This window comes from Salmo salar, chromosome 12 (assembly GCF_965601325.2).
Source record: "Salmo salar chromosome 12, fSalSal1, whole genome shotgun sequence".
In the NCBI taxonomy this organism is placed as follows: domain Eukaryota; kingdom Metazoa; phylum Chordata; class Actinopteri; order Salmoniformes; family Salmonidae; genus Salmo; species Salmo salar.
Window position 1 is genome coordinate 59465513 of NC_138302.1, and position 21626 is coordinate 59487138.

At 43.6% G+C, this 21626-nt stretch overlaps 1 protein-coding gene across 2 annotated transcripts in view; it reads left to right on the plus strand.

Moving 5' to 3' along the window:
- LOC106565341 (SLIT-ROBO Rho GTPase-activating protein 3) overlaps positions 1-21345 on the plus strand; it is a 78180-nt gene extending 56835 nt beyond the window's left edge. The window contains exons 11-21 of one of the 2 annotated variants that reach the window (XM_014132336.3): positions 7839-7866; positions 9362-9464; positions 11805-11865; positions 12189-12266; positions 12819-12953; positions 13138-13243; positions 15480-15707; positions 15954-16208; positions 17671-17844; positions 18112-18427; positions 19398-21345. In XM_014132336.3, the coding sequence (XP_013987811.1) occupies positions 7839-7866; positions 9362-9464; positions 11805-11865; positions 12189-12266; positions 12819-12953; positions 13138-13243; positions 15480-15707; positions 15954-16208; positions 17671-17844; positions 18112-18427; positions 19398-19889 (1976 nt within the window). In that variant the 3' untranslated portion in view covers positions 19890-21345. Of the gene's footprint in view, positions 1-7838; positions 7867-9361; positions 9465-10432; positions 10464-11804; positions 11866-12188; positions 12267-12818; positions 12954-13137; positions 13244-15479; positions 15708-15953; positions 16209-17670; positions 17845-18111; positions 18428-19397 lie in introns of both variants that reach the window. The other variant, XM_014132337.3, reaches the window with a different exon arrangement.
- The last annotated feature ends 281 nt before the right edge of the window (positions 21346-21626 follow it).

Here is a 21626-nt window from a genome sequence, read left to right on the forward strand (position 1 = left end):
CTGGTAATGCCAATACAATCAGACTAGCAAGGGGAATGATCACAAGTCAGTCATAACGTGGCTAATATGCTAGCTTATCTATTTATGTAGCTATTTATTTGGCAAGCTATAAGCACAGAGCCTAACGTTAGCTAGCTAGCCAACTGCTGGAAGGATGTTATGTCTTTGGACGAGTGGGTGAGTGGTTGACTTTTTCCCCCCCATAAAATGTTTCTCTGGCTACAGCTAGAGATGCAGGCAGGGCCGGCGCCAGAACGAATCAATTGGACGGGCATTTCATTTCTATTGGCGGGCCCGTTTTTTTCACGGGACCCCCTGTGTGCACGCGCTTGCTCAAATTTTGTTTATAATAAACAACCATTAAGACCATAGGCAGCTTGTGACTTTCAAGTTTGGAGAGGCTTACAATGTATCCAACCATTTCTATCGATCTGCGTGCCAGTTATAATTATTGTTATGTGCATTTTCGTGGAACAGTTTTATTTCAATAGTAACGTTTTCGTTTCTCAAAATGATTTTCACGTGGTTAATCATAAAAATCTGATCTAAAATGATACAAATCTAAAAGTTAAAACGCAACTAATGCAAGAGCACCAGCCTTTGCCATATGGACACATTGATACACTGTGTTCCATTGGACGCAAAACAAGAATTGCGCTTGGAACTCAGAGAGCCTATAGGCCAGTGGTCCCCAACCGGTCGATCTCCGAGGCATTCCTAGTCGGTCACCAAGAGTTTCTGTAAAAAAAAAAAAAAAAGAACATAAAGCCTTGTGTTCCTGTTTTTTGTATTCGTTTCATGTTGTTGGCGGTAGATGCACTTGATTCTGCAGCCCTAGCGCCAGGTAAGGCAAAACGCTCCCATTTTGATCCATTTCATGTGTCTGAAGGTATAACTCCAACTTCCCGGCAGGCCCAGAGAGCAAATCAAGTGCACATATAGTCCTACCACTGGCCAATCATATAGCTCAGATCACCGTGTCTGCACAGTTTCCTCGAGCCATAGACTGGAAAAAGAAGCCTTGAACGCACAGCAAAGTTGATACTGAGATTTCAAAACTAGAGAGAGACAATTGAGTGAGACTCTTTCCATGACTAGAGAGAGACTCAATGAATAAAGCAAAGAGCTGCTGTTTTTATGTGCAAGTTCATGTTTATTGTTTGTTATTAATTACTGTTAACACTTTTATAAGCCATAAAATATGCTTTCTCCCTACTTCCCCATGCTACAACCAGCACTGCAGCTGCAATGAATGAGTATAGCAAAGTGTTCCAATAATTTAGCTTTATTGTTAGTCTTGTGTCTTTAATATTCAGGAATATTTCACTTTCTCTGGTCATCGGCGTAACAGCATGATTTGGTGCATTAGGCAGAAATAATGCAGTGCGACTTGAGTTTCAGCTGGAAGACTGTGTCCCCTTTTCTCAGCGGAGGGAAGGAGGGTGGAGGGACGGTGAGTCGGGTGAGAGGCAGCCTCACCGCTACTCCCTCCCTCCCTCTCAGACTGACCATCAGATTCAGTCCAGTAAAAATAAGCACATTATTATGCTCACTTAGCTGTGCCTCACAAGTAATATAACAAATTATCCTTTGAGTGTGATCATAAATCTCATTTAAAAAAAAATAAGTATAATTTCAAAATGGTCTGAGAAGAAGAACATTTGTATGGCAATTCAAGCATAGCCAATATGCAGTGATAATGTATTGGGCCTATAGCCTACTGTACAAACCTCATTGCTACAGAACAGTTTTTAATTGGTCAATGTTGCATAGGCTTGTTTTTTAAGTCATGTTTAAAAAAAATCTGAGCGTTAGATCTCAGCTTGCATTTTGACTCAAAGTGATCTTGACTCAGAAAAGGTTGACGACCACTGCTATAGACCAATGCAGTAGTAGGCCTATAACTTCCATTGTCAACTAAGTAAAATACATAGACCTAATGCTGACCAAATAAAAACAGTAGAAAATATCCTGATGAAAATTCAGGTTTGTTCAATCGCATTAATATATATACCCCGGCTGTCTGCCTCCCTTTATATCTGTCTTGACTTGAGCTATCGCTAGTGAAGTGCAACATTGTATCAACTCAGCAGGTTGGTGTGTTCAGGCATGTGCGCCCCCTTAACGTTATCAGGACAGAGTTACCACACACATGCTCATTGCTCACATGGAGCAATCCAAACAAATGACAATGAAAAAATTGACATATCTCCTAAATGATGGTTCTAAAATAATCCAAAACCTGTTTCTCACAAGTGTAACAGGTCGTGAACAATGCAAACAACGTTTCCACTCCGAGAATGAGAACAGTAAATAACTGTAATACATTTTATTTGTATTTATTTAACCTTTATTTAACTAGGCAAGTCAGTTAAGAACAAATTCTTATTTACAATGACGGCCTACCAAAAGGCAAAAGGCCTCCTGCGGGGGCCTGGGATGAAAAAATAAATAGAATATAAATATAGGACAAAACACTCATCACAACAAGAGAGACAACACTACATAAAGAGAGACCTAAGATGACAACATAGCAAGGCGACAACACAACTTGGTAGCAACACAACATGGTAGCAGCACAAAACATGGTACAAACATTATTGGGCACAGACAACAGCACAAAGGGCAAGAAGGTAGAGACAACAATACATCACACAAAGCAGCCACAACTGTCAGTAAGAGTGTCCATGATTGAGTCTTTGAATGAAGAGATTGAGATAAAAATGTCCAGTTTGAGTGTTTGTTGCAGCTCGTTCCAGTCACTAGCTGCAGCGAACTGAAAAGAGGAGCGACCCAGGGATGTGTGTGCTTTGGGGACCTTTAACAGAATGTGACTGGCAGAACGGGTGTTGTATGTAGAGGATGAGGGCTGCAGTAGATATCTCAGATGGGGGGAGTGAGGCCTAAGAGGGTTTTATAAATAAGCATCAACCAGTGGGTCTTGCGATGGGTATACAGAGATGACCAGTTTACAGAGGAGTATAGAGTGCAGTGATGTGTCCTATAAGGAGCATTAGTGGCAAATCTGATGGCCGAATGGTAAAGAACATCTAGCCACTCGAGAGCACCCTTACCTGCCGATCTATAAATTATGTCTCCGTAATCTAGCATGGGTAGGATGGTCATCTGAATCAGGGTTAGTTTGGCAGCTGGGGTGAAAGAGGAGCGATTACGATAGAGGAAACCAAGTCTAGATTTAACTTTAGCCTGCAGCTTTGATATGTGCTGAGAGAAGGACACTGCACCGTTTAGCCATACTCCCAAGTACTTGTATGAGGTGACTACCTCAAGCTCTAAACCCTCAGAGGTAGTAATAACACCTGTAGGAAGAGGGGCATTCTTCTTACCAAACCACATGACCTTTGTTTTGGAGGTGTTCAGAACAGGGTTAAGGGTAGGGAAAGCTTGTTGGACATTAAGAAAGCTTTGTTGTAGAGCATTTAACACAAAATCCGGGGAGGGGCCAGCTTGAGTATAAGACTGTATCATCTGCATATAAATGGATGAGTGAGCTTCCTACTGCCAGAGCTATGTTGTTGATGTAAATTGAGAAGAGCGTGGGGCCTAGGATCGGACCTTGGGGTACTCCCTTGGTGACAGGCAGTGGCTGAGACGGTAGATTTTCTGACTTTAATTAGCAAACCAGGCCAAAGTCTCCTCAGAGACACCAATACTCCTTAGCCGGCCCACAAGAATGGAATGGTCTACCGTATCATAAGCTTTGGCCAAGTCAATAAAAATAATAGCACAATATTGCTTAGAATCAAGGGCAATGGCGACATCATTGAGAACCTTTAAGTTTGCAGTGACACATCCATAACCTGAGCGGAAACCAGATTGCATACCCGAGAGAATACTATAGACATCAAGAAAGCCAGTCAGTTGATTATTGACACCTCAACACTTTTGATAAACAGGGCAAAATAGAAATAGGCCTATAACAGTTAGGATCAGCTTGATCTCCCCCTTTAAATAAAGGATGAACTGTAGCTGCCTTCCAAGCAATTGGAACATCCCTAGAAAGGAGAGACAGGCTTGGCGATGGTAGGGGAAGCAACCTTAAAGAAGAAAGGGTCTAAACCGTCTGACCCAGATGTTTTTTGGGGGTCAAGTTTAAGGAGCTCCTTTAGCACCTCGGACTCAGTGACTCTCTGCAGGGAGAAACGTTGTAGCGGGGAAGGGGAAAAAGAGGGAGAAGCTTCAGGGATAGTCGCGTTAGAAGGGGTGGGAGATGAGGAATTATTGGACAGGCAAGGAGGCATGGCTGAGTCAAATAGGAATCCTGACTTAATGAAGTGGTGATTAAAGAGCTCAGTCATGTGCGTCTTGTCAGTAACAACCACATCATCAACATTAAGGGACATGGGCAGCTGTGAGGAGGAGGGTTTATTCTCCAGGTCTTTAACCGTGTTCCAGAACTTCTTGGGGTTAGACCCACAGAGAGAGAACTGCTTCTTAAAGTAACTAACTTTGGCTTTCCAGATAGCCTGAGTGCACTTATTTCTCATTTGCCTGAATGATAGCCAGTCAGCCTGAGTATGCGTGTGCCGAGCCTTTTGCAAAATGCAATTCTTGAGGTGGAGTAACTCTGCAAGGTCACGGTCGAACCAGAGGCTGAACCGGTTTTAATTCTCATTTTCTTTATGGGGGCGTGTTTGTTAACAATACCACTGAAAATAAAATAAATGTATGTAACCAAATGATGGGATTAATGGTACATTTACTAAGCCCATTGGTTACATATGTAATGGGGAATTGATAAAAATAAACAATTCACACAATGAAACAATGAATGTGCAAGAATTGGCGGGAGACAGCGGAGCACATTCTGGAGAGAGACGCCCATATTTTCTTGTCTCAAAATGTGTATTATACTCAAGACACTATCTTCACATATTTCACTGACAGTCGTAAGTCAATAATCAGCTAGGCCTTTTGCCACGTGCGCTGCCCGAATAGGCGTAGGCCTATTCACTTTGAAACAATCCACAGCCATTTATTTTTAAAATAAGCTAATGAGCCTCTGTGGCTAAGTCAAGCTCTCTGGTAAAGTATTTTGAATGATTTTATTTAGACAGGAGTAATTATATAATTTTGCCAAAAAATGTAATTTACTTTAGGGGAAGCCAGCATCCGCACTGTGCAACTTTCCTTTCTAATTCGCTAGTGGCTGAAATCAGAGATCTGTATATAATGATAAGATGCTCATGTCTCCCCCCTAACAATGCGAGTCACTGTCCCAAAGGCGGGAATGCAGGCAACAAGCTTAGGTCTTCATATTATGCCCATAAAATTCAGGACAGATTTTTGCGAGAGTAAGCCCTCTCGTTTCGCCTCTTCCTCTCTGCTGAAACTAGTGAGCGAAACAGCACCCCTCTGTCTCACTATATGTATCCCATGTATCTGATGCTGTCTGGCCTGAAAAAGTATGATATGTCATGCTCCTTTTGTCCAGACAGCATCAGATACACGGTCTACACATATGGCGACAGAGGGGCGCTGTTTTGCTCGATCGGATTCTTGATCTGAGATTGAGGCGTCTTTTATGTCGGCACGCATCTCGGTCAAATAAATAATCAATATTTCTATATTTTATTTGGACGGGAACAGAGGTACGGTAGGGCGGGCCAGGTCCCCTAGGGCTCGCACATAACGCCGGTCCTGGATGCAGGTGTCATTTGGTTAGGTAGCAAGAAATGTGAATCACTTTGCTAGCTAGCTATGCTGAACTTGAACAACTGTTAACCGCAGTTAGCATACCTCTTAGTTTTCAATCATATGTTTTTGTCATCGATCAAATGGGCGGGCAGGGAGGAAAGTTCCCATTCAGTTGTCAAAACGTGTGTTGGGACAAGCATGCATTGGCAGGCAAGCTGCAGAAGGGCGAGCAGGCTGCTATTCCCCATCGTTTATCAGTGCAATTTTTACGGCCAACTACAAGCTGAAAAAATTTGACAGGGTTTATCTACAGTTCCCTCGATTTTTAGCTGATCTCGATCTGGCTAGCATTAGTTGTTGATCTTGTTGATGTGCAAAAATGATAGCCTACTTTTTCATGGTTGTTTGATCAATGGGACTGTAAAGTTCCCAAATGTAAGAGGACTCCTGTGGTATTTACATATTTGCAGACATCCATTCAGGTGTATTTTGGAGAATGCTTTCTATTGATCTAAAGTCCCACTGTTGCTATTGCCTGTAAACACAGTCCAGTTCAAAATGAATGATGGCAGGCCCATGCGGCAAATCGCTTATTTGCATATATGCCTACTGTAGCTGTGATTGGCTATGGCGCACCGGTCTTAGTCCGGTCCTGTACAAGACAGATGCTTTTATTTACTGCAGTGACTCTATTATTTGTCCAAATGCATGGCCGCTTTCACACTATATATTTCTATAGAACTTTCACAAATGCCTTACTCTATTTCATTCCCAAACATTCTATGAATATATGAAAACGTGAAAATGACCATATCTAAGTACTCGCTTAATAAGATTTAATGTCGCTAAAACGCTGTCATTTCCACTTTATAGGAGGCTTGGGTAAAGTCAAAATGTCACAAATGTTCCAACTTCAATTAATTATTTCTCAATTATGCTTTAAGATACACATATCAAATATATGTCAACAATCCTTTCTCAGAAGGACCTTTCTATGAATTCAATTTCGTTGAAAAAATAAAACAATTCCTATGTCGTGAGGAATCACCCATGTACTATGCATTTTAAAATACAATTTTACAAGAAGCTCATATGATACCCCATAAGCAGCCAAACCGCTGGCTCCAGTATTTCCAGGATTTAGTTGTGGTTGGTCAAATAGACAGACAGAGGACCAACAGAGTGCTTGTTGCTGGAAGCTGCTTTGTTACACATGAGCCCTGAAATCAACAATACAAGTCACTGATCACAGAGTGTTATCATGCTATGGGATATCATGTCATCTTATATTCTTGTTACTTAACCTTGTTGCAACCCCCCCTGTTGTATTCTTGTTGCAACCCCCCTGTTTCCTGGGATAACTAGATGACCAAAACCAGACTGTAAGTGATTTATTTTTTGCCCCCCCATTATTTTTGGTCAAGAAGACTGTAAAATCACCAGTAATTCAGCAAAAAAATTGTTTAATTTTGGGAAATCTGTTCCCAAGTATTCCTATAAATAAAAAAAAAGAGATGTGATCATGTCAATGTAATCAAAGTATGAAGTTGTTAATTTCAAATACAATCTATTTTTGGGCTTAGTTGTGGTCAGTTTGCAGTGTACAAATGATTATAGTTATTTTCCAGGCCCCCGACCATTTGCTATGACAAAAACCGGCCCCCGGCTGAATCTAGTTGCTTACCCCTGACATCATGTTATATTACTACTGCACAGTTACTTCAATATTGTACACCCCCCCCCCCCCCCCCCCCAAAAAAAAAAACACTGCCTTCCTCACACTTCCCTCCTCCCCGTTGCCCCTGGATACGCTAGCTTCCATTGACATTCTGCTCTGAGCTGGCAGGGTCCGCCCCCTCCATCTCTCTCTCTTTGGTTTCTAGGGCGACCACTGAATGGCCGCTGCCTGACTGGCTGTATGTGAGTCAGAGAGGCGGTCATGGCGCCCGCACTGTTGAGCCCGTCTGAATAGGTGCCCGTTTTCTCATCCCTCTGCCCAATCTGCCAGCTCTGTAGACAACCAGGTCTGGCTCCAAATGCACTCAACCTTGCCATTAATGCGTTGTTTTGTCTTTCTCTCAGAGACACATGCACGCAAGCGCGTGCAGACACACACTCATTTTCTCTCTCTCTCTTGCTCCCTCTCTTCCGCTCTCCCTTTATCCATTCCTTTCTTTTAGGAGAAAGGGCTGAATATGGAACAACAAGGTAAGAAAAGAGGAGGAAGAAAAGCGTGTCAAACACTTCCTGTGTTCCTGGAAGTGGCAGAGATGACATCATGTTAAAATGAAGAGCAGTTTGGTCCCGAGGCTCTCTGATAAGTCAGGGGTGGGATTCCAAATAGGGAGAGGGGATGTTTGTCTGGTGATTTAATGAATCAACTTCTGAGCAAACTCGAGTGTACAGTGAAGCAGTTATGGGTAGATGAGCTGGCTGTAAGACCATCTGTCACCCATCAGTCACTACGGTGGTCATACGGAGCCTTGTTAACCACTACAGTATAGTACAGGCACCTGGTAAACAGAGCACGGCTGTATATTAAGCACAGACATGACTTAGTCTTACATCAGTGAGTTGAGAAGAATGAACTGTAGCGCAGCAGTCCAGAGTTAAGAGACATTAAGATTTGATATCTCCTCTCAGCTCCCATGTCTATTACACTATTTAAAATGTCATTCTCTGTGTCATTAATCATGTGCTTTGACTGTAATCATGTTTTTATGAACTGATTTGTTTGATAAGTGGCCCAGAGTCATTAGTCAGGTTATTGAGGGTTTAGCTGAAACAGTTGTGATGATAGTGTAAGCATATGTCCTCTGTGACTGCACTTGTGTGTTAAAATAATGTTATGGTTTGTACTGCAAGAAGAGGAGAAAGAATAGGACATGCAAAGCTATCCAGAGCTATGTATGTATGTATGTATGTATGTATGTATGTATGTATGTATGTATGTATGTATGTATGTATGTATGTATGTATGTATGTATGTATGTATGTATGTATGTATGTATGTATGTATGCATGTATGCATGCATGCATGCACTGAGTGTACAAAACATTAGGAACATCTGCTCTTTCCACTACATTGACTGACCAGGTGGAAGCTATGATCTCTTATTGATGTCAACTGTTAAATCCACTTCAATCAGTGTAGATGAAGGGGAGGAGACTGGTTAAAGAGACAATTGAGACATGGATTGTGTATATGTACCATTCAGAGAGTAAAAGGGCAAGACAAAATATGTAAGTGTCTTTGAACAGGGTATGGTAGTAGGTGCCAGGAGCACCGGTTTGAGTGTGTCAAGCGCTGCAACGTTGCTGGGTTTTTCACGCTCAACAGTTTCCCATGTGGATCAAGAATGGTCCTCCAGCCTATTTTACACAACTATGGGAAGCATTGGATTCGACATGGGCCAGCATCCCTGTGGAATGCTTTCGACACCTTGTAGAGTTCTTGCCCCGACGATTTGAGGCTGTTCTGAGGGCAAAGGGGGGGTCCATCACGATATTAGGAAGATGTTCCTAATGTTTTGTAGACTCAGTGCATACAGTGGCTCTATATATGGCACTGAATATATCTAGAAAAACATTGTCCCACTGTAAAATACATGTTTCAGTCCTTGTATTGTTTTATCATAGGTTATGTGTATCTGCCCCCCCCCCCCCTCCCCCCCCCCCCCTCCTTAACCTCCTTCACCATCAGGCCCCCCACTCTTCCCCCTAAACCCGGGAGAATGCGGAAGCCTAGACCTCGCTCCATTTTTAATCATAAACTCTTTAATGGCAATATGGAGGCCTTCATCAAGGTACTGACTGCCCCTTATTTGGCCCCCATGTGGTCTCTCTGTGTGTAAGCTGTCTTTACTAACCGTTCTGGGGGTTCTACCTCTCTGTCCTGTCTTTGACTGCTTTTCTGTCTCACTTCAGCTCAGCTCACTGACTTGCCCTTTCTTCAGAGCCCTGTGCTGGGCACAACAGCTGTCTAAATAAATTGACTAAATGCCGAGACCCCTCTATTCAATCCTATAGGGAATTCTCGGACTGGACAGTCCTTTGGCTTGACAGTTGGGAAAGGTAGTGTTTGTCTCTCTGGTCTGGAGAAGAGTACTCAATTCTACAAATCTTGGGTTTTGAGGTTGTTTAAGTACAGAACGTAGACAGACTCTGGTCATATAAGGTTTGCATTTGACATTCTTGCCCATGTTTTAGCACTTGAACCCTGGCCTCTAGATGTTAAACACATTTTGGCGACGGGCCATTTGGCCCAGCACTAAGCATGTCAGGCTATGAAAATAAACACACAGGGCCATATATCCTCTGTGTAAGCCAGGATCCAACACTAGCACACTGACAGAAAGAGTGTGTACGCCACAGCAGTGGAGGCCCGTGGGGCTGTTAGTGTCAGACTTTCATGGTTCTATGGCCTTGCCTCCTAACGTCTCCTCAGATGTATTCTCAGTCATAATCAATCGAATTGCCCCAGTCAACATTGTTGTAAAAACTGAGCCACAGTCCCAGCGTCCTACAACCCCCCCTATTCTCCACCATAGCCACCCACCCTCATCCCACATGGCCTCCCCAAGCTTGGGTCTCCCCCGTCCTCTACCTCGCCCCATCTCCACAGCACTGGGGCTTTTCTCTCAGGCTTGACCTCTGACCTCACTCTGGACGCACTTTTCCCCTGTGCTTCTCTAACCTTGTTGTGGTTCTTCTTGCCTCTCTTCCTCTCTGTTCTGTTCATCCTGCTGCTGCCACTGTTTTCTGCCTGCTCCAGGGGAAGACGGAATGCCCGCGCCCGCAGCCAGGTATTCTGGGTATTCTGACATACATGAGTAGCCTGGTCCCAGATCTGTTTGTGCTGTCTGCCAATGCCGATATGAGTTGGCAAGACGGCATCAACAGATCTAAGAATCAGGCTAGGGGTGAATGGGTTTGGGTTTAATGTGTAAACTAACTAACCAACATCTCTCTGCCTGCCTGGTAACTCTGTCCTTTGTCATCTGATAACCAATGAATGATGTACAGTCACTCGTGAAAGTCTACACACACAACTTGTACAGTCTTCACATTTTTCTGCCTTAAAATTAAATCTAAAAAGGAGAGGTTTTAATAATTAGGAAAATGTTCTAGAATTTTCTTTCACTTAGAAAATGTGGAGTAGGTGGTGTAGAGCTGTAGAAAAGAACATCGAATTGAATTCCTTTTTAGATTGAAATTTAAGGCAGCAAAATTTGAAGACTGCAAGGGGTGTGTAGACTTTCACTAGGCACTTAATATGTGAATATATATATAGTATGTATATGACTATAGTGGTAACCTTGTGAGGAAACGGGGTATGGGAAGAACACCACAATCTCCTATTCCCTCTGCAGACCATATATGAATGCTCATTCAGAGAGTTGAAAGTCTTTCAGCTAATATTTAAATTATGGAAATGACCTTATGCAATGGTTATATGATAATGTACTTATCCCTGGTAATTGTTCATGCAGTTAATGAACTCCTTTTACACATACTTAAATAGAACACATAGTCAGTCGTATTATATGATAGACTATCGATTTTTATTCAGTTGATATACTTATATTTGGCATGATTACACACGGAGTGTACAAAACATTAAGAACACCTTCTCTTTCCATTACAGACTGACCAGGTGAATCTAGGTAAAGGCTATGATCCCATATTGATGTCACTTGTTAAATCCACTTCGATCAGTCGAGATGAAGTTGAGGAGAAAGGTTAAAGAAAGATTTTTAAACCTTGAGATAATTGAGACATGGATTGTGATGGACCCCCCTTTGAATGGGGTATGGTAGTACATGCCAGGCACACAGGTTTGTGTCAAGAACTGGAACGCTGCTGGGTTTTTAACGCTCAACAGTTTCCCGTATCCAGCCAATTTGACACAACGCACCCCTACCCGTCCTAACGAATTGAGGCTGTTCTGAGGGCAAGGGGTGGGGGGTGGGGGGGGGTCCAACTCAATACAAGGAAGGTGTTCTTAATGTTTTGTACGCTCATTGTGCATTAGTCATTCTCTGTGCACAGTCAGATAATGAATGTATTAATGTGCTGTGTACACGCTCATAACCTGTGGAGAGTCACCTTACCTCTCTCTACACCCCTCTATGCCTCTCTGTTAGGACTCAGGGCAGGCCATACCAGTGGTGGTTGATAGCTGTGTCCGCTACATCAATCTATATGGTAAGAGGAACACAGTAATGAATTGATAGATACTGTATGTAGTCCGTAGAGTTGAATATGCTACAGTAAAACCTCCATTTTGTATTTCTGTGATGTAGTTTCTCATCTTGGAATTTTGAATATGGAAACTAGCATGTAGTGGACAGACTGAGATTATGTTTCTAATGGTTGTTTGGGCTATGGACATATTACACTTTTTTTGTGAATATAAATGTTTCCGTTTAGTTGTTTGTGTGTGTCTCTGTCTTTGTGTCTCTGTATGCGTCTGTGTTGCCAGATTTGTTTCCATCTAAGTGCTGACTTGGGTTTCTCTGCTCCAACAGGCCTTCAGCAGCAGGGCATATTCAGGATTCCCGGCTCACAGGTCGAAGTCAACGATATAAAAAATTCATTTGAGAGAGGTCGGTCCGAGCGAGGCCCCATATCCTGCTTGATTGTTTTTTTAATTGCGTTTAGTCTGCCTCAGAATGCAACAGCCCTTCCCTCTAGGACTGTAAAGTGCAGATGGATACATAGACAGCACATATGTCATGTATGACACTGTAACGGACATGAAAAGCTATTTTAGACATATAGCAGCAGTAGCTACCACATTCTTAACAGAAATGCTAGTTGGGTGAAAATACTGTACTAACAAATTTACAAATATATCTTTGTTCTTTTTGTTGGCTAGCTAATGTTTGTCATGGACTATCTAATATCTATCTATAGAGAAAGCCAAGACATTTTCCTAAAGACTAGTTAATGAGGTGTTATATTGTATTACATGACGGCTGACAGTGTTTTTACAAGCTTAATAATGCATTTCTTTAACAAAACATTCAGTTTACTAAGCAGATGAACTTTTCACACAAGCATGACTTGGGTTATATAGATAAAAAATTCCCAGTTGAATATCCAGCAAGCTTACAGTAGTGTGACTGAATGGTTGACAGCTTGTGTGATGCCTCTAGGTGAGGACCCATTGGTGGATGACCAGAGTGACCATGACATCATGGCGGTGGCAGGGGTTCTGAAGCTGTACTTCAGGGGGTTGGAGACCCCACTGTTCCCCAAAGAACGCTTCCTCGACCTCATGTCTACCATCAGTAAGTATTACTACTGTACTGCTAATGTACAATGACCTCATAGCAACCATCAGTAAGGACTGGACAAGTGTACTCCACTGGGGCGGATGCGAGATAAAAATGTATTATTAATAACTGTTTGGATTGATATAGTAAATATGTTTACTATATAAAGTAGATATGCCCCTCTCCCTGTTTCTCTCAGAACTAGACTCTGGTGCAGAGAGAGCTCATCACCTTCAGCAGATCGTTGTAACTCTTTCTCGCCCCGTCATCATCGTCATGAGATACCTGTTTGCATTCCTCAACCAGTAAGTACATATATCAGTTACTAAATCTATATATCAACCAATAAGTTACAACGGTGATGGAGCCAGAGAGGATGGCTGCCGTTTAATTGGCTTTTAACCATCCGTGCTATTTTGTTAGTTTCTTCGCATTGTTTGTAACTTATTTTGTACATGCTGCTACCGTCTCTTATGACTGAAAAGAGCTTCTGGACATCAGAACAGCGATAACTCTTCTCGAATTGGACGCATCATTTTTCTTTAATGAGTCAGACGAGAAGTATATACTCCAAACACCCGAACAGGCCCTCATCCTGGAGAAAGACACAGAGATTTTGCAGAAAGAGATCGGGGTGCCTTGTGAGGATCGGACGACGAGTGACTAATCTGCCTTTGCCATCCGTACTGTTAGCCAACGTTCAATCGCTGAAAAATGAATGGGACGAGCTGAAAGCACGTATATCCTACCAACGGGACATTAAAAAGTGTACTATCTTATGTTTCACCGAGTCGTGGCTGAACGACAACATTAATAACATACAGCTGGCGGGTTATACACTGTATCGGCAGGATAGAACAGCAGCCTCTGGTAAGACACGGGGCAGCGGCCTATGTATATTTGTAAACAACAACTGGTGCACGATATCTAAGGAAGTCTTGAGGTTTTGCTCGCCTGATGTGACACAAGCCTACCAGACAAGCTAAATTACTTCTATGCTCGCTTCGAGACAAGTAACACTGAAACATGCATGAGAGCATCAGCTGTTCCGGATGACTGTGATCACGTTCTCCGCAGTTGATGTGAGTAAGACCTTTAAACAGGTCAATATTCACAAGGCTGCAAGGCCAGACGGATTACCAGGACGTGTACTCCGAGCATGCGCTGACCAACTGGCAAGTGTCTTCACTGACATTTTCAACCTCTCCCTGTCCAAGTCTGTAATACCAACATGTTTCAAGCAGACCACCATAGTCCCTGTGCCCAAGAACACTAAGGTAACCTGCCTAAATGACTACCGACCTGTAGCACTCACGTCTGTAGCCATGAAGTGCTTTGAAAGGCTGGTTATGGCTCAGATCAACACCATTATCCCAGAAACCCTAGACCCACTCCAATTTGAATACCGCCCCAACAGATCCACAGATGATGCAATCTCTATTGCACTCCACACTGCCCTTTCACACCTGGACAAAAGGAGCACCTATGTGAGAACGCTATTCATTGACTACAGCTCAGCATTCTACACCATAGTGCCCTCAAAGCTCATCACTAAGCTAAGGACCCTGGGACTAAACACCTCCCTCTGCAACTGGATCCTGGACTTCCTGACGGGGCCTCCCCCAGGTGGTAAGGGTAGGTAACAACACATCCGCCACGCTGATCCTCAACCCAGGATCCCCTCAGGAGACTGAAAAGATTTGGCATGGGTCCTCAGATCCTGAAATGGTTTTGCAGCTGCACCATCGAGAGCATCCGGACAGCTTGCATCACTGCCTGGTATTGCAACAGCTCAGCCTCCAACTGCGAAGCACTACAGAGGGTAGTGCGTATGGCCCAGTACATCACAGGGGCCAAGCTTCCTGCCATCCAAGACCTCTTACCGCATGGCAAGTGGTACCGGAGTGCCAAGTCTAGGTCCAAGAGGCTTCTAAACAGCTTCTACCCCCAAGCCATAAGACTCCTGAACATCTAATGAAATGGCTACCCAGACTATTTGCATTGCCCCCCCCCTCTACGCTGCTGCTATTATCTATGCATAGTTACTTTAATAACTCTACCTACATGTACATATTACCTCGACACCGGTGCCCCCGCACATTGACTCTGTACCCCCTGTATATAGCCCCGCTATTGTTACTTTACTGCTGCTTTTTAATTATTTGTTATTTTTATCTCTTACTTTTTTGGGGGGTATTTTCTTGAAACTATATTGTTGGTTAAGGGCTTGTAAGTAAGCATTTCACTGTAAGGTGTAACCTGTTGTATTCGGTGCATGTGAGAAATAACATGTGATTTGATCACCATAATAATGTTAAATGTTTATGGAGAAATCCAATAGGAAAGATGGTGTTCAGAGGTGGCTCATTCAGGGAGAAAGAGGAGGGTTGTCCTCCTCATTAAATGGGGAAAAATGAAGATAAACCGTATAAAAAAAATTCTGTCAAAGTGTTCAGTGTTTATGAACATACCCAATAATTATACCCATACTGTATTATGGATAATTGTTTTGTTTGTTAATTCCCCATTGTTTCTCTCCAGTCTATCCCAATACAGTGATGAGAACATGATGGATCCCTATAACCTGGCTACCTGCTTCGGCCCGACTCTGATGCCCATACCTGATGACCATGATCCTGTGGCCTGCCAGACACACGTTAATGAGGTCATTAAGACCATCATCATCCACAACGAGGTCATCTTCCCGAGTCACCGTGAGCTGGACGGACCAGTCTATGAGAAGTGCATGGCTGGAGGAGAGGAGTACTGGTTAGTGATGTCATATTATTATGCGCCTTGGTTCTGATTGGATGGGAGAGAGGATGGAGAATAACCAATGGAGAAAAGGCCGTAAGGTCACTGGATCCAGTTCTGCATTTCAAATGACTTGACCCTCTTGTTGATGTAGTTTAGCCCAAAGCACTACACTGTGTCGTTCTTTATCATTATCCAAATCTATTAATCAATCAATGAATGTATGCATTTTTTTCTCCATCTCTCTCCCACACCATTCAGTGACAGTCCCCATAGTGAGCCAGGTGCCATTGATGAAGTGGACAATGGTACAGGACCTCCCACCAGTGATGACGAACTGGAGCAAATCGAGGCCATTGCTAAGTTCGACTACGTGGGGCGTACTCCCAGAGAGCTTTCCTTTAAGAAGGGGGCATCCCTGCTGTTGTACCTGAGAGCCTCTGATGACTGGTGGGAGGGACGACACAACGGAGTGGATGGACTCATCCCACATCAGTACATCGTGGTGCAGGACATGTAAGTACAGAATGAGCACTTCAGATGTCACATTTCTATGTAAGTGCTCGAATGCTTCCAACTACTCAAATGCTACACGGTTTTGTTTAGGATAAAAACATATATTGTACTTCTGAGTCGACTAGAGACAGACTTTGCACCAGGACACTATGGTCCTCCAGGTTATGTGAGTCCATGTGCACTGTCCCATCCACCAGCTGTATTTGGTCAATAACAGTTAACAGATGAACTGTGCCCAAAGGGTATTAGTCTGTTACTGTCGGAGTCGGGATATACTGTCTGAGTCGTCCAGCAATCTGGATTCTCAGTTCATCGGGCCAACAGGAATAAACATCTCTCCGGGAAGAAGAAGGGCGGGGTGTATGTTTCATGATGAATGACTCATGGTGTAATTGTGATAACATACAGGAACTCAAGTCCTTTTGTTCACCCGACCTAGAATACCTCCCGATCAAATGCCGAACGTATTATCTCCCAAGATAATTATTTTAGATTATAGTCACAGCCTTGTATATCCCCCCTCAAACCGATACCACGACGGCCCTCAAAGAACTTCACTGGACTTTATGTAAAACATATATCCCGAGGCTGCATTTATTGATTTTAACAAAGCAAATTTGAAGAAAAGGCTGCCTAAATTCTATCAGCATATCGACTGTAGTACCCATGCTGCTAAAACACTAGAGCACTGTTACTCCAACTTCCGGAATGCATACAAGGCCCTCCCCTGCCCTTCTTTTGGCAAATCGGACCACGACTTCATTTTGCTCCTCCCTTCCTATAAGCAGAAACTCAAACGGGAAGTACCCGTGCTAAGGACTATTCAACGCTGGTCTGACCAATTGGAATCAGACCAATGCCTACTTCTCATTTAAAACAGTTTTTTGTTTTTATAATAAGTATAAGAGCCTCTCCTCATTCACCGGAGGCAACACCTACTCATGACAAAGATGGAACGTTAAGGTCACTCTGTAACTGGTCATTTATCCTTCCAGAACTCTGCCCGACAGCCAATCACCATCCATCACTGTGAGACGGCATAATTAAACCCTAATTAGGGAGAAGAAACAGGATGTGTCCCAAATTGCAACCTATTGCCTTTTTAGTGCACTACTTCTGTTCAGAGCCCTGGTCAAAAGTAGTGCAGTATAAAAAGAATAGGGTGCCATTTGAGATGCATACACACTCATCTCCAGCTGATCCTTAGGCCTATCGATTCACGTCACAAGGGGGCCCAGGGCAACCAGGGAATGGGTGTTGTGCTTGTTAATGATGCCTTGAAGTCATCTGGCAGCAGATGACATTGACATTTCATTATGAGTTAGATTATGATTCTGAAGGACCTTTTATTGTGTTTGTTGAAATGTTAGTTGAGGATAGTCTTTGGTGTAAGGGTGTCCAGCAAATTCCTGTTCATTTGAATAAACCCTGCGTCCTCCTCTCTGTCTCTCCTTTACCTCAGGGACGATGCATTCTCAGACAGTCTGAGTGGGAAGGCTGAGAGTGAAGCCAGTAGTGGACCGCACCAGGAGGACAGAGACAGGACCTCATCCAGGAACCAAGACCATGACCGCAGCTCCCCCTGCGAACACACACAGCATACCCCTGAACACCGCTATGGAGCTGCTTTGGGAAGGTAGCTACACATTACATTTGACTTGGTTGATTCATGCTCACCGTTCACAGAATCTGAAGAAATGCAGATTAATACAGGTTTTCCTGACACATGCAGGATTAAATGTTTTCCCTCCATGAGGAGTCTATATAATAATGGTTAATTTAGTGTTGTTTTATTGAATGAACTATATTTTATATCTGCACCATACCTACACCCTGTCCAGTCCTGTCGTTGCTATGATGTTGTCCTGACAGTCTGTCTGCTCTGTGTGTTGTGGCTCAACAGGGTGAGGGTTCGTTCAGATGGTGCAGCTATCCCCCACCGCAGGAGCACAGCCGACACCCACAGCCCCACCAGAGGTATGGACATGCCCCCTAGGGTCATACCTCGCCCCTGCAGCCCTCACAAGATGTCCGTCAGCAGGGGCCGCATGGACAGTCCAGAGAAACACCATCTCAGCACGTTCGGCAGCACAGGAAGTATCAACCACCCAGACAGGAAGTGCTTCCCTGATGGCTCCGTCCTCAGACCATCCACCGGCTCGACCCGCCATGGTAGCCTTGGTGACCACAAATCACTGGAGGCCGAGGCCCTGGCAGAGGTGAGTCTATGACGTAAAGCAATAAAGAACTCACAACAGCCAAAAGGCGAGGTGCTGACCAACGGATGATAAACTAACCTATTGAAGAAAGAATGTTGCTCCTTGCTTGTGGATTTATTTAACCAGAGTTTTGGCTAAAGGGCCTTTGTCAGGGTATGCAGAAGTGAGACTCTAATCACTGCAATAAAGACTTGACAATTTAACAAATATAACGGTAGCTAGCTAAAAGCAACTGATTCAGTGGGTGAAGTCAGGCAAGACCAAACGGCCCTTTATTATTCATAATACATAGCGGCTGTTCTTTTCATTTGACCTATTTCCTGCCAAGGCAGCCAGGTTTAGAGTTGTTCAGTGGAAAGCTAATGAGGATATTCTCCTGTCTGTGGTTCAGAGACAGAGAGAGGCATACAGACTCTTAGGGAGAGAGAGACAGACAGACAGGGAGAAAGAGATTGAGAGAGCGAGGGCGAGAGATGTATTCTCAGAATGTGTCCAGTAAATTCTATGGATCCTAGGCAGGACACAGAGGAACAAAGTCAAAGGCAGCAGCGGGAAGGATATCTGAGAGAGAGAGAGGCTCATTCTTTGACCCGTGTTTCTCATTTCCTAATTACTGTTCAGTCTGTTAGCTGCTGCTATCTCCACATTTAAATATGGCTCCCTTTGTGTGCTTCATTAGTGAGAGAATATTGGAACCGTTTGTGAGGTGTTAATTTGTCCATTTATCCCTGCTTTCAACAAGAAAACCGTTTAGTTTTTATTCTGAAGAGTTGGTACGTCAGTGTTTCATTTGAGAATTAACAATAGGTCAGAGCAGATGTCTGAATGGGCCATTCTTTTTTTTTTTATGGTGTCTAATACTCTGTGTAGGAGAGTATTGTCATCATTGACTACGATGGACAGGCAAGATGTTGCAGGAAATAAGACACAGGATTAATATCAGTATTAAGTGAAACTGTGTGTGTTACAGGACATAGAAAAGACCATGAACACCGCCCTGCATGAGCTACGTGAGCTGGAGCGTCAGAACGTGGCTAAGCACGCTCCCGATGTGGTCCTGGACACCTTGGAGCCCCTGAAGCAGCAGCAACCCTCCTCCTCCGGACCACCCTCTGAGCCCCCCGGCAGCCCCCTCCACACTAACACCATGGCCATCCGGGACCCTGACGCTGCCCTACGCCGTAGCAGCTGTTCCTCGTCCTCCGAGACCATGAGCACCTTCAAACCGACTGCACGGAGGCCCATCGCCCCCATGAGGCCACCGCCGATCAGACCCCTCCGGCCTGCCCCCATCCACCCGGGACATGGCCATGGACAGGGGCAGCACAGGTCCAGTAGTTCCAGCTCCTCAGGCATGGGTAGTCCAGCCTCTATCACCCCCACAGACAGGGTGTTCCCCAAGGCACCATCCCCGTCCCCCTCCACTTCCTCCTCGTCCTCAGACAAACAGGGTAACATGTAGCCTGGCTGAGCAGGCTGCGGCAGGCCCAGACAGAGCCCAGGAACTGTAGTATGAACTGACTGAGCAGGCTGCAGCATAGCCCTATATAGGACACTGTGCATCCACGCATGGCTGTTCTAGAAGGCTAAAATGCTGAGCCTGGAAAATAACTGGCTAAATGTTTTGGGGGGGTTCGTGTTTCTGAATATCCTGCTATTGAAGGCATATCTATATTCTGTAACTCCTTGTTCGTCCATACTCATAGTATAATGTGTGGATATCTGTAAAAAAAAAAAAAAAAAAACGGTCTGAGACTAACTTTTCTCCAAACCGGCAGCGTCTTCTTCATTTCCGCTGGCTGTGACAAAAGAAACACATTGAGGCCTTGTCTCTGTGGGAACAATATCGACCACTAACTACTAGGAGGTTGGATTCAACATTAGGATGAGGGCTGATTAATTGATTTATTGACAGCTGAACATCCACCAGTATTGACTTTGTGCTTGTCGGTGGAGATTATGAATCACTCAGCAGAAACATGAACCCTACTATGCTAATCATTATAAAGGATGTTTCTACTCTCCCCATGTGGCACATAACTGCCACAGAACAAACCTGATCAAAGGGATGCACTGGATAACTCTTTGTTTACTGTTCTAGCCATAGAGAGATATCTGTGGTTTGTTTTTCAGAATAACAAACCCTCTCAAGTGGAAGCTTGGTGTTTGTGAGCTGGGAGTCTGAGACTAGCATTTATTACTCTGCAGATAGGAATACTTATTACAATCTGTCTTTCTCCCTTTCTCTGTCCGTCTCTGTCTCTCGTTCTCTCTTTTTCTCTGTCTCTCTCTATCTCTCTCTGTCTCGCTTTCTCCCTCTTTTTCTCTCACTGTCTCTTTCTTTCTCTCTCCAGTTTGAGAGTGGTACCTCAAGAAAAGAGCAAACACCTTGTCATGACCCGAACCAGTCTGCTAAAGAGAATAATGCACTGATTTGGTCATTCTCCGTGAGCCTGAACTAGTTGATCCTGCATACTGTATGTATAGTATATTGATACAGTTATGTGTATGAAGACAAAAGAGCATCAGTGTATGTGACAAGGTTAGTTGTGCTGTTACATGTGGACCGGATCTCTTACTTGGTGAAGTAGATTGCACACTTACCACTGTTTTCTTGTAGGCCTACTTTGGACTTGTACAGTATATAGATGGACTTGCTTGCTTGGTGGTACGTGTTCCTGTATGTATTATATGAGGGATCATTAATCAGCAAAACACATGTTAAAAGTGTTATAGATACATTTCAAATGGAAAATAATATGCATAAAGTTGAAAACTACCTGTATGTATGAATAACATGGTATGATAGAAACAGGATATATATATAATCATTATATAGTAAGTAGATTTTGTAACTCTTAACCTTGCACAGGCATTAACAGAACAAGAAAATAAATGTGGGGAATCTGTATCTGAAATGGTCTTTTGGTACTCTTTTGTTGAAATTATACCACACTGACCCCTGGTGGTGAAAAGTTGCAAATACACATGTTTTACAATACAGCAGAGTCAGATTGGTAATTTAGTTTGTTGTGCCACTTAGTGTTGAAGATAGAAACAACACTTCCACTTTAGTGTGGGCAAAGATTATCTGATGTATTGACAAAATATTTCACTGACCGCAATAAAATAGAAATACATGCCCTCAATGATGGAAGGCAGGTGAGATCAGGTGGAAACATTCGGCCAATGAGAAGGC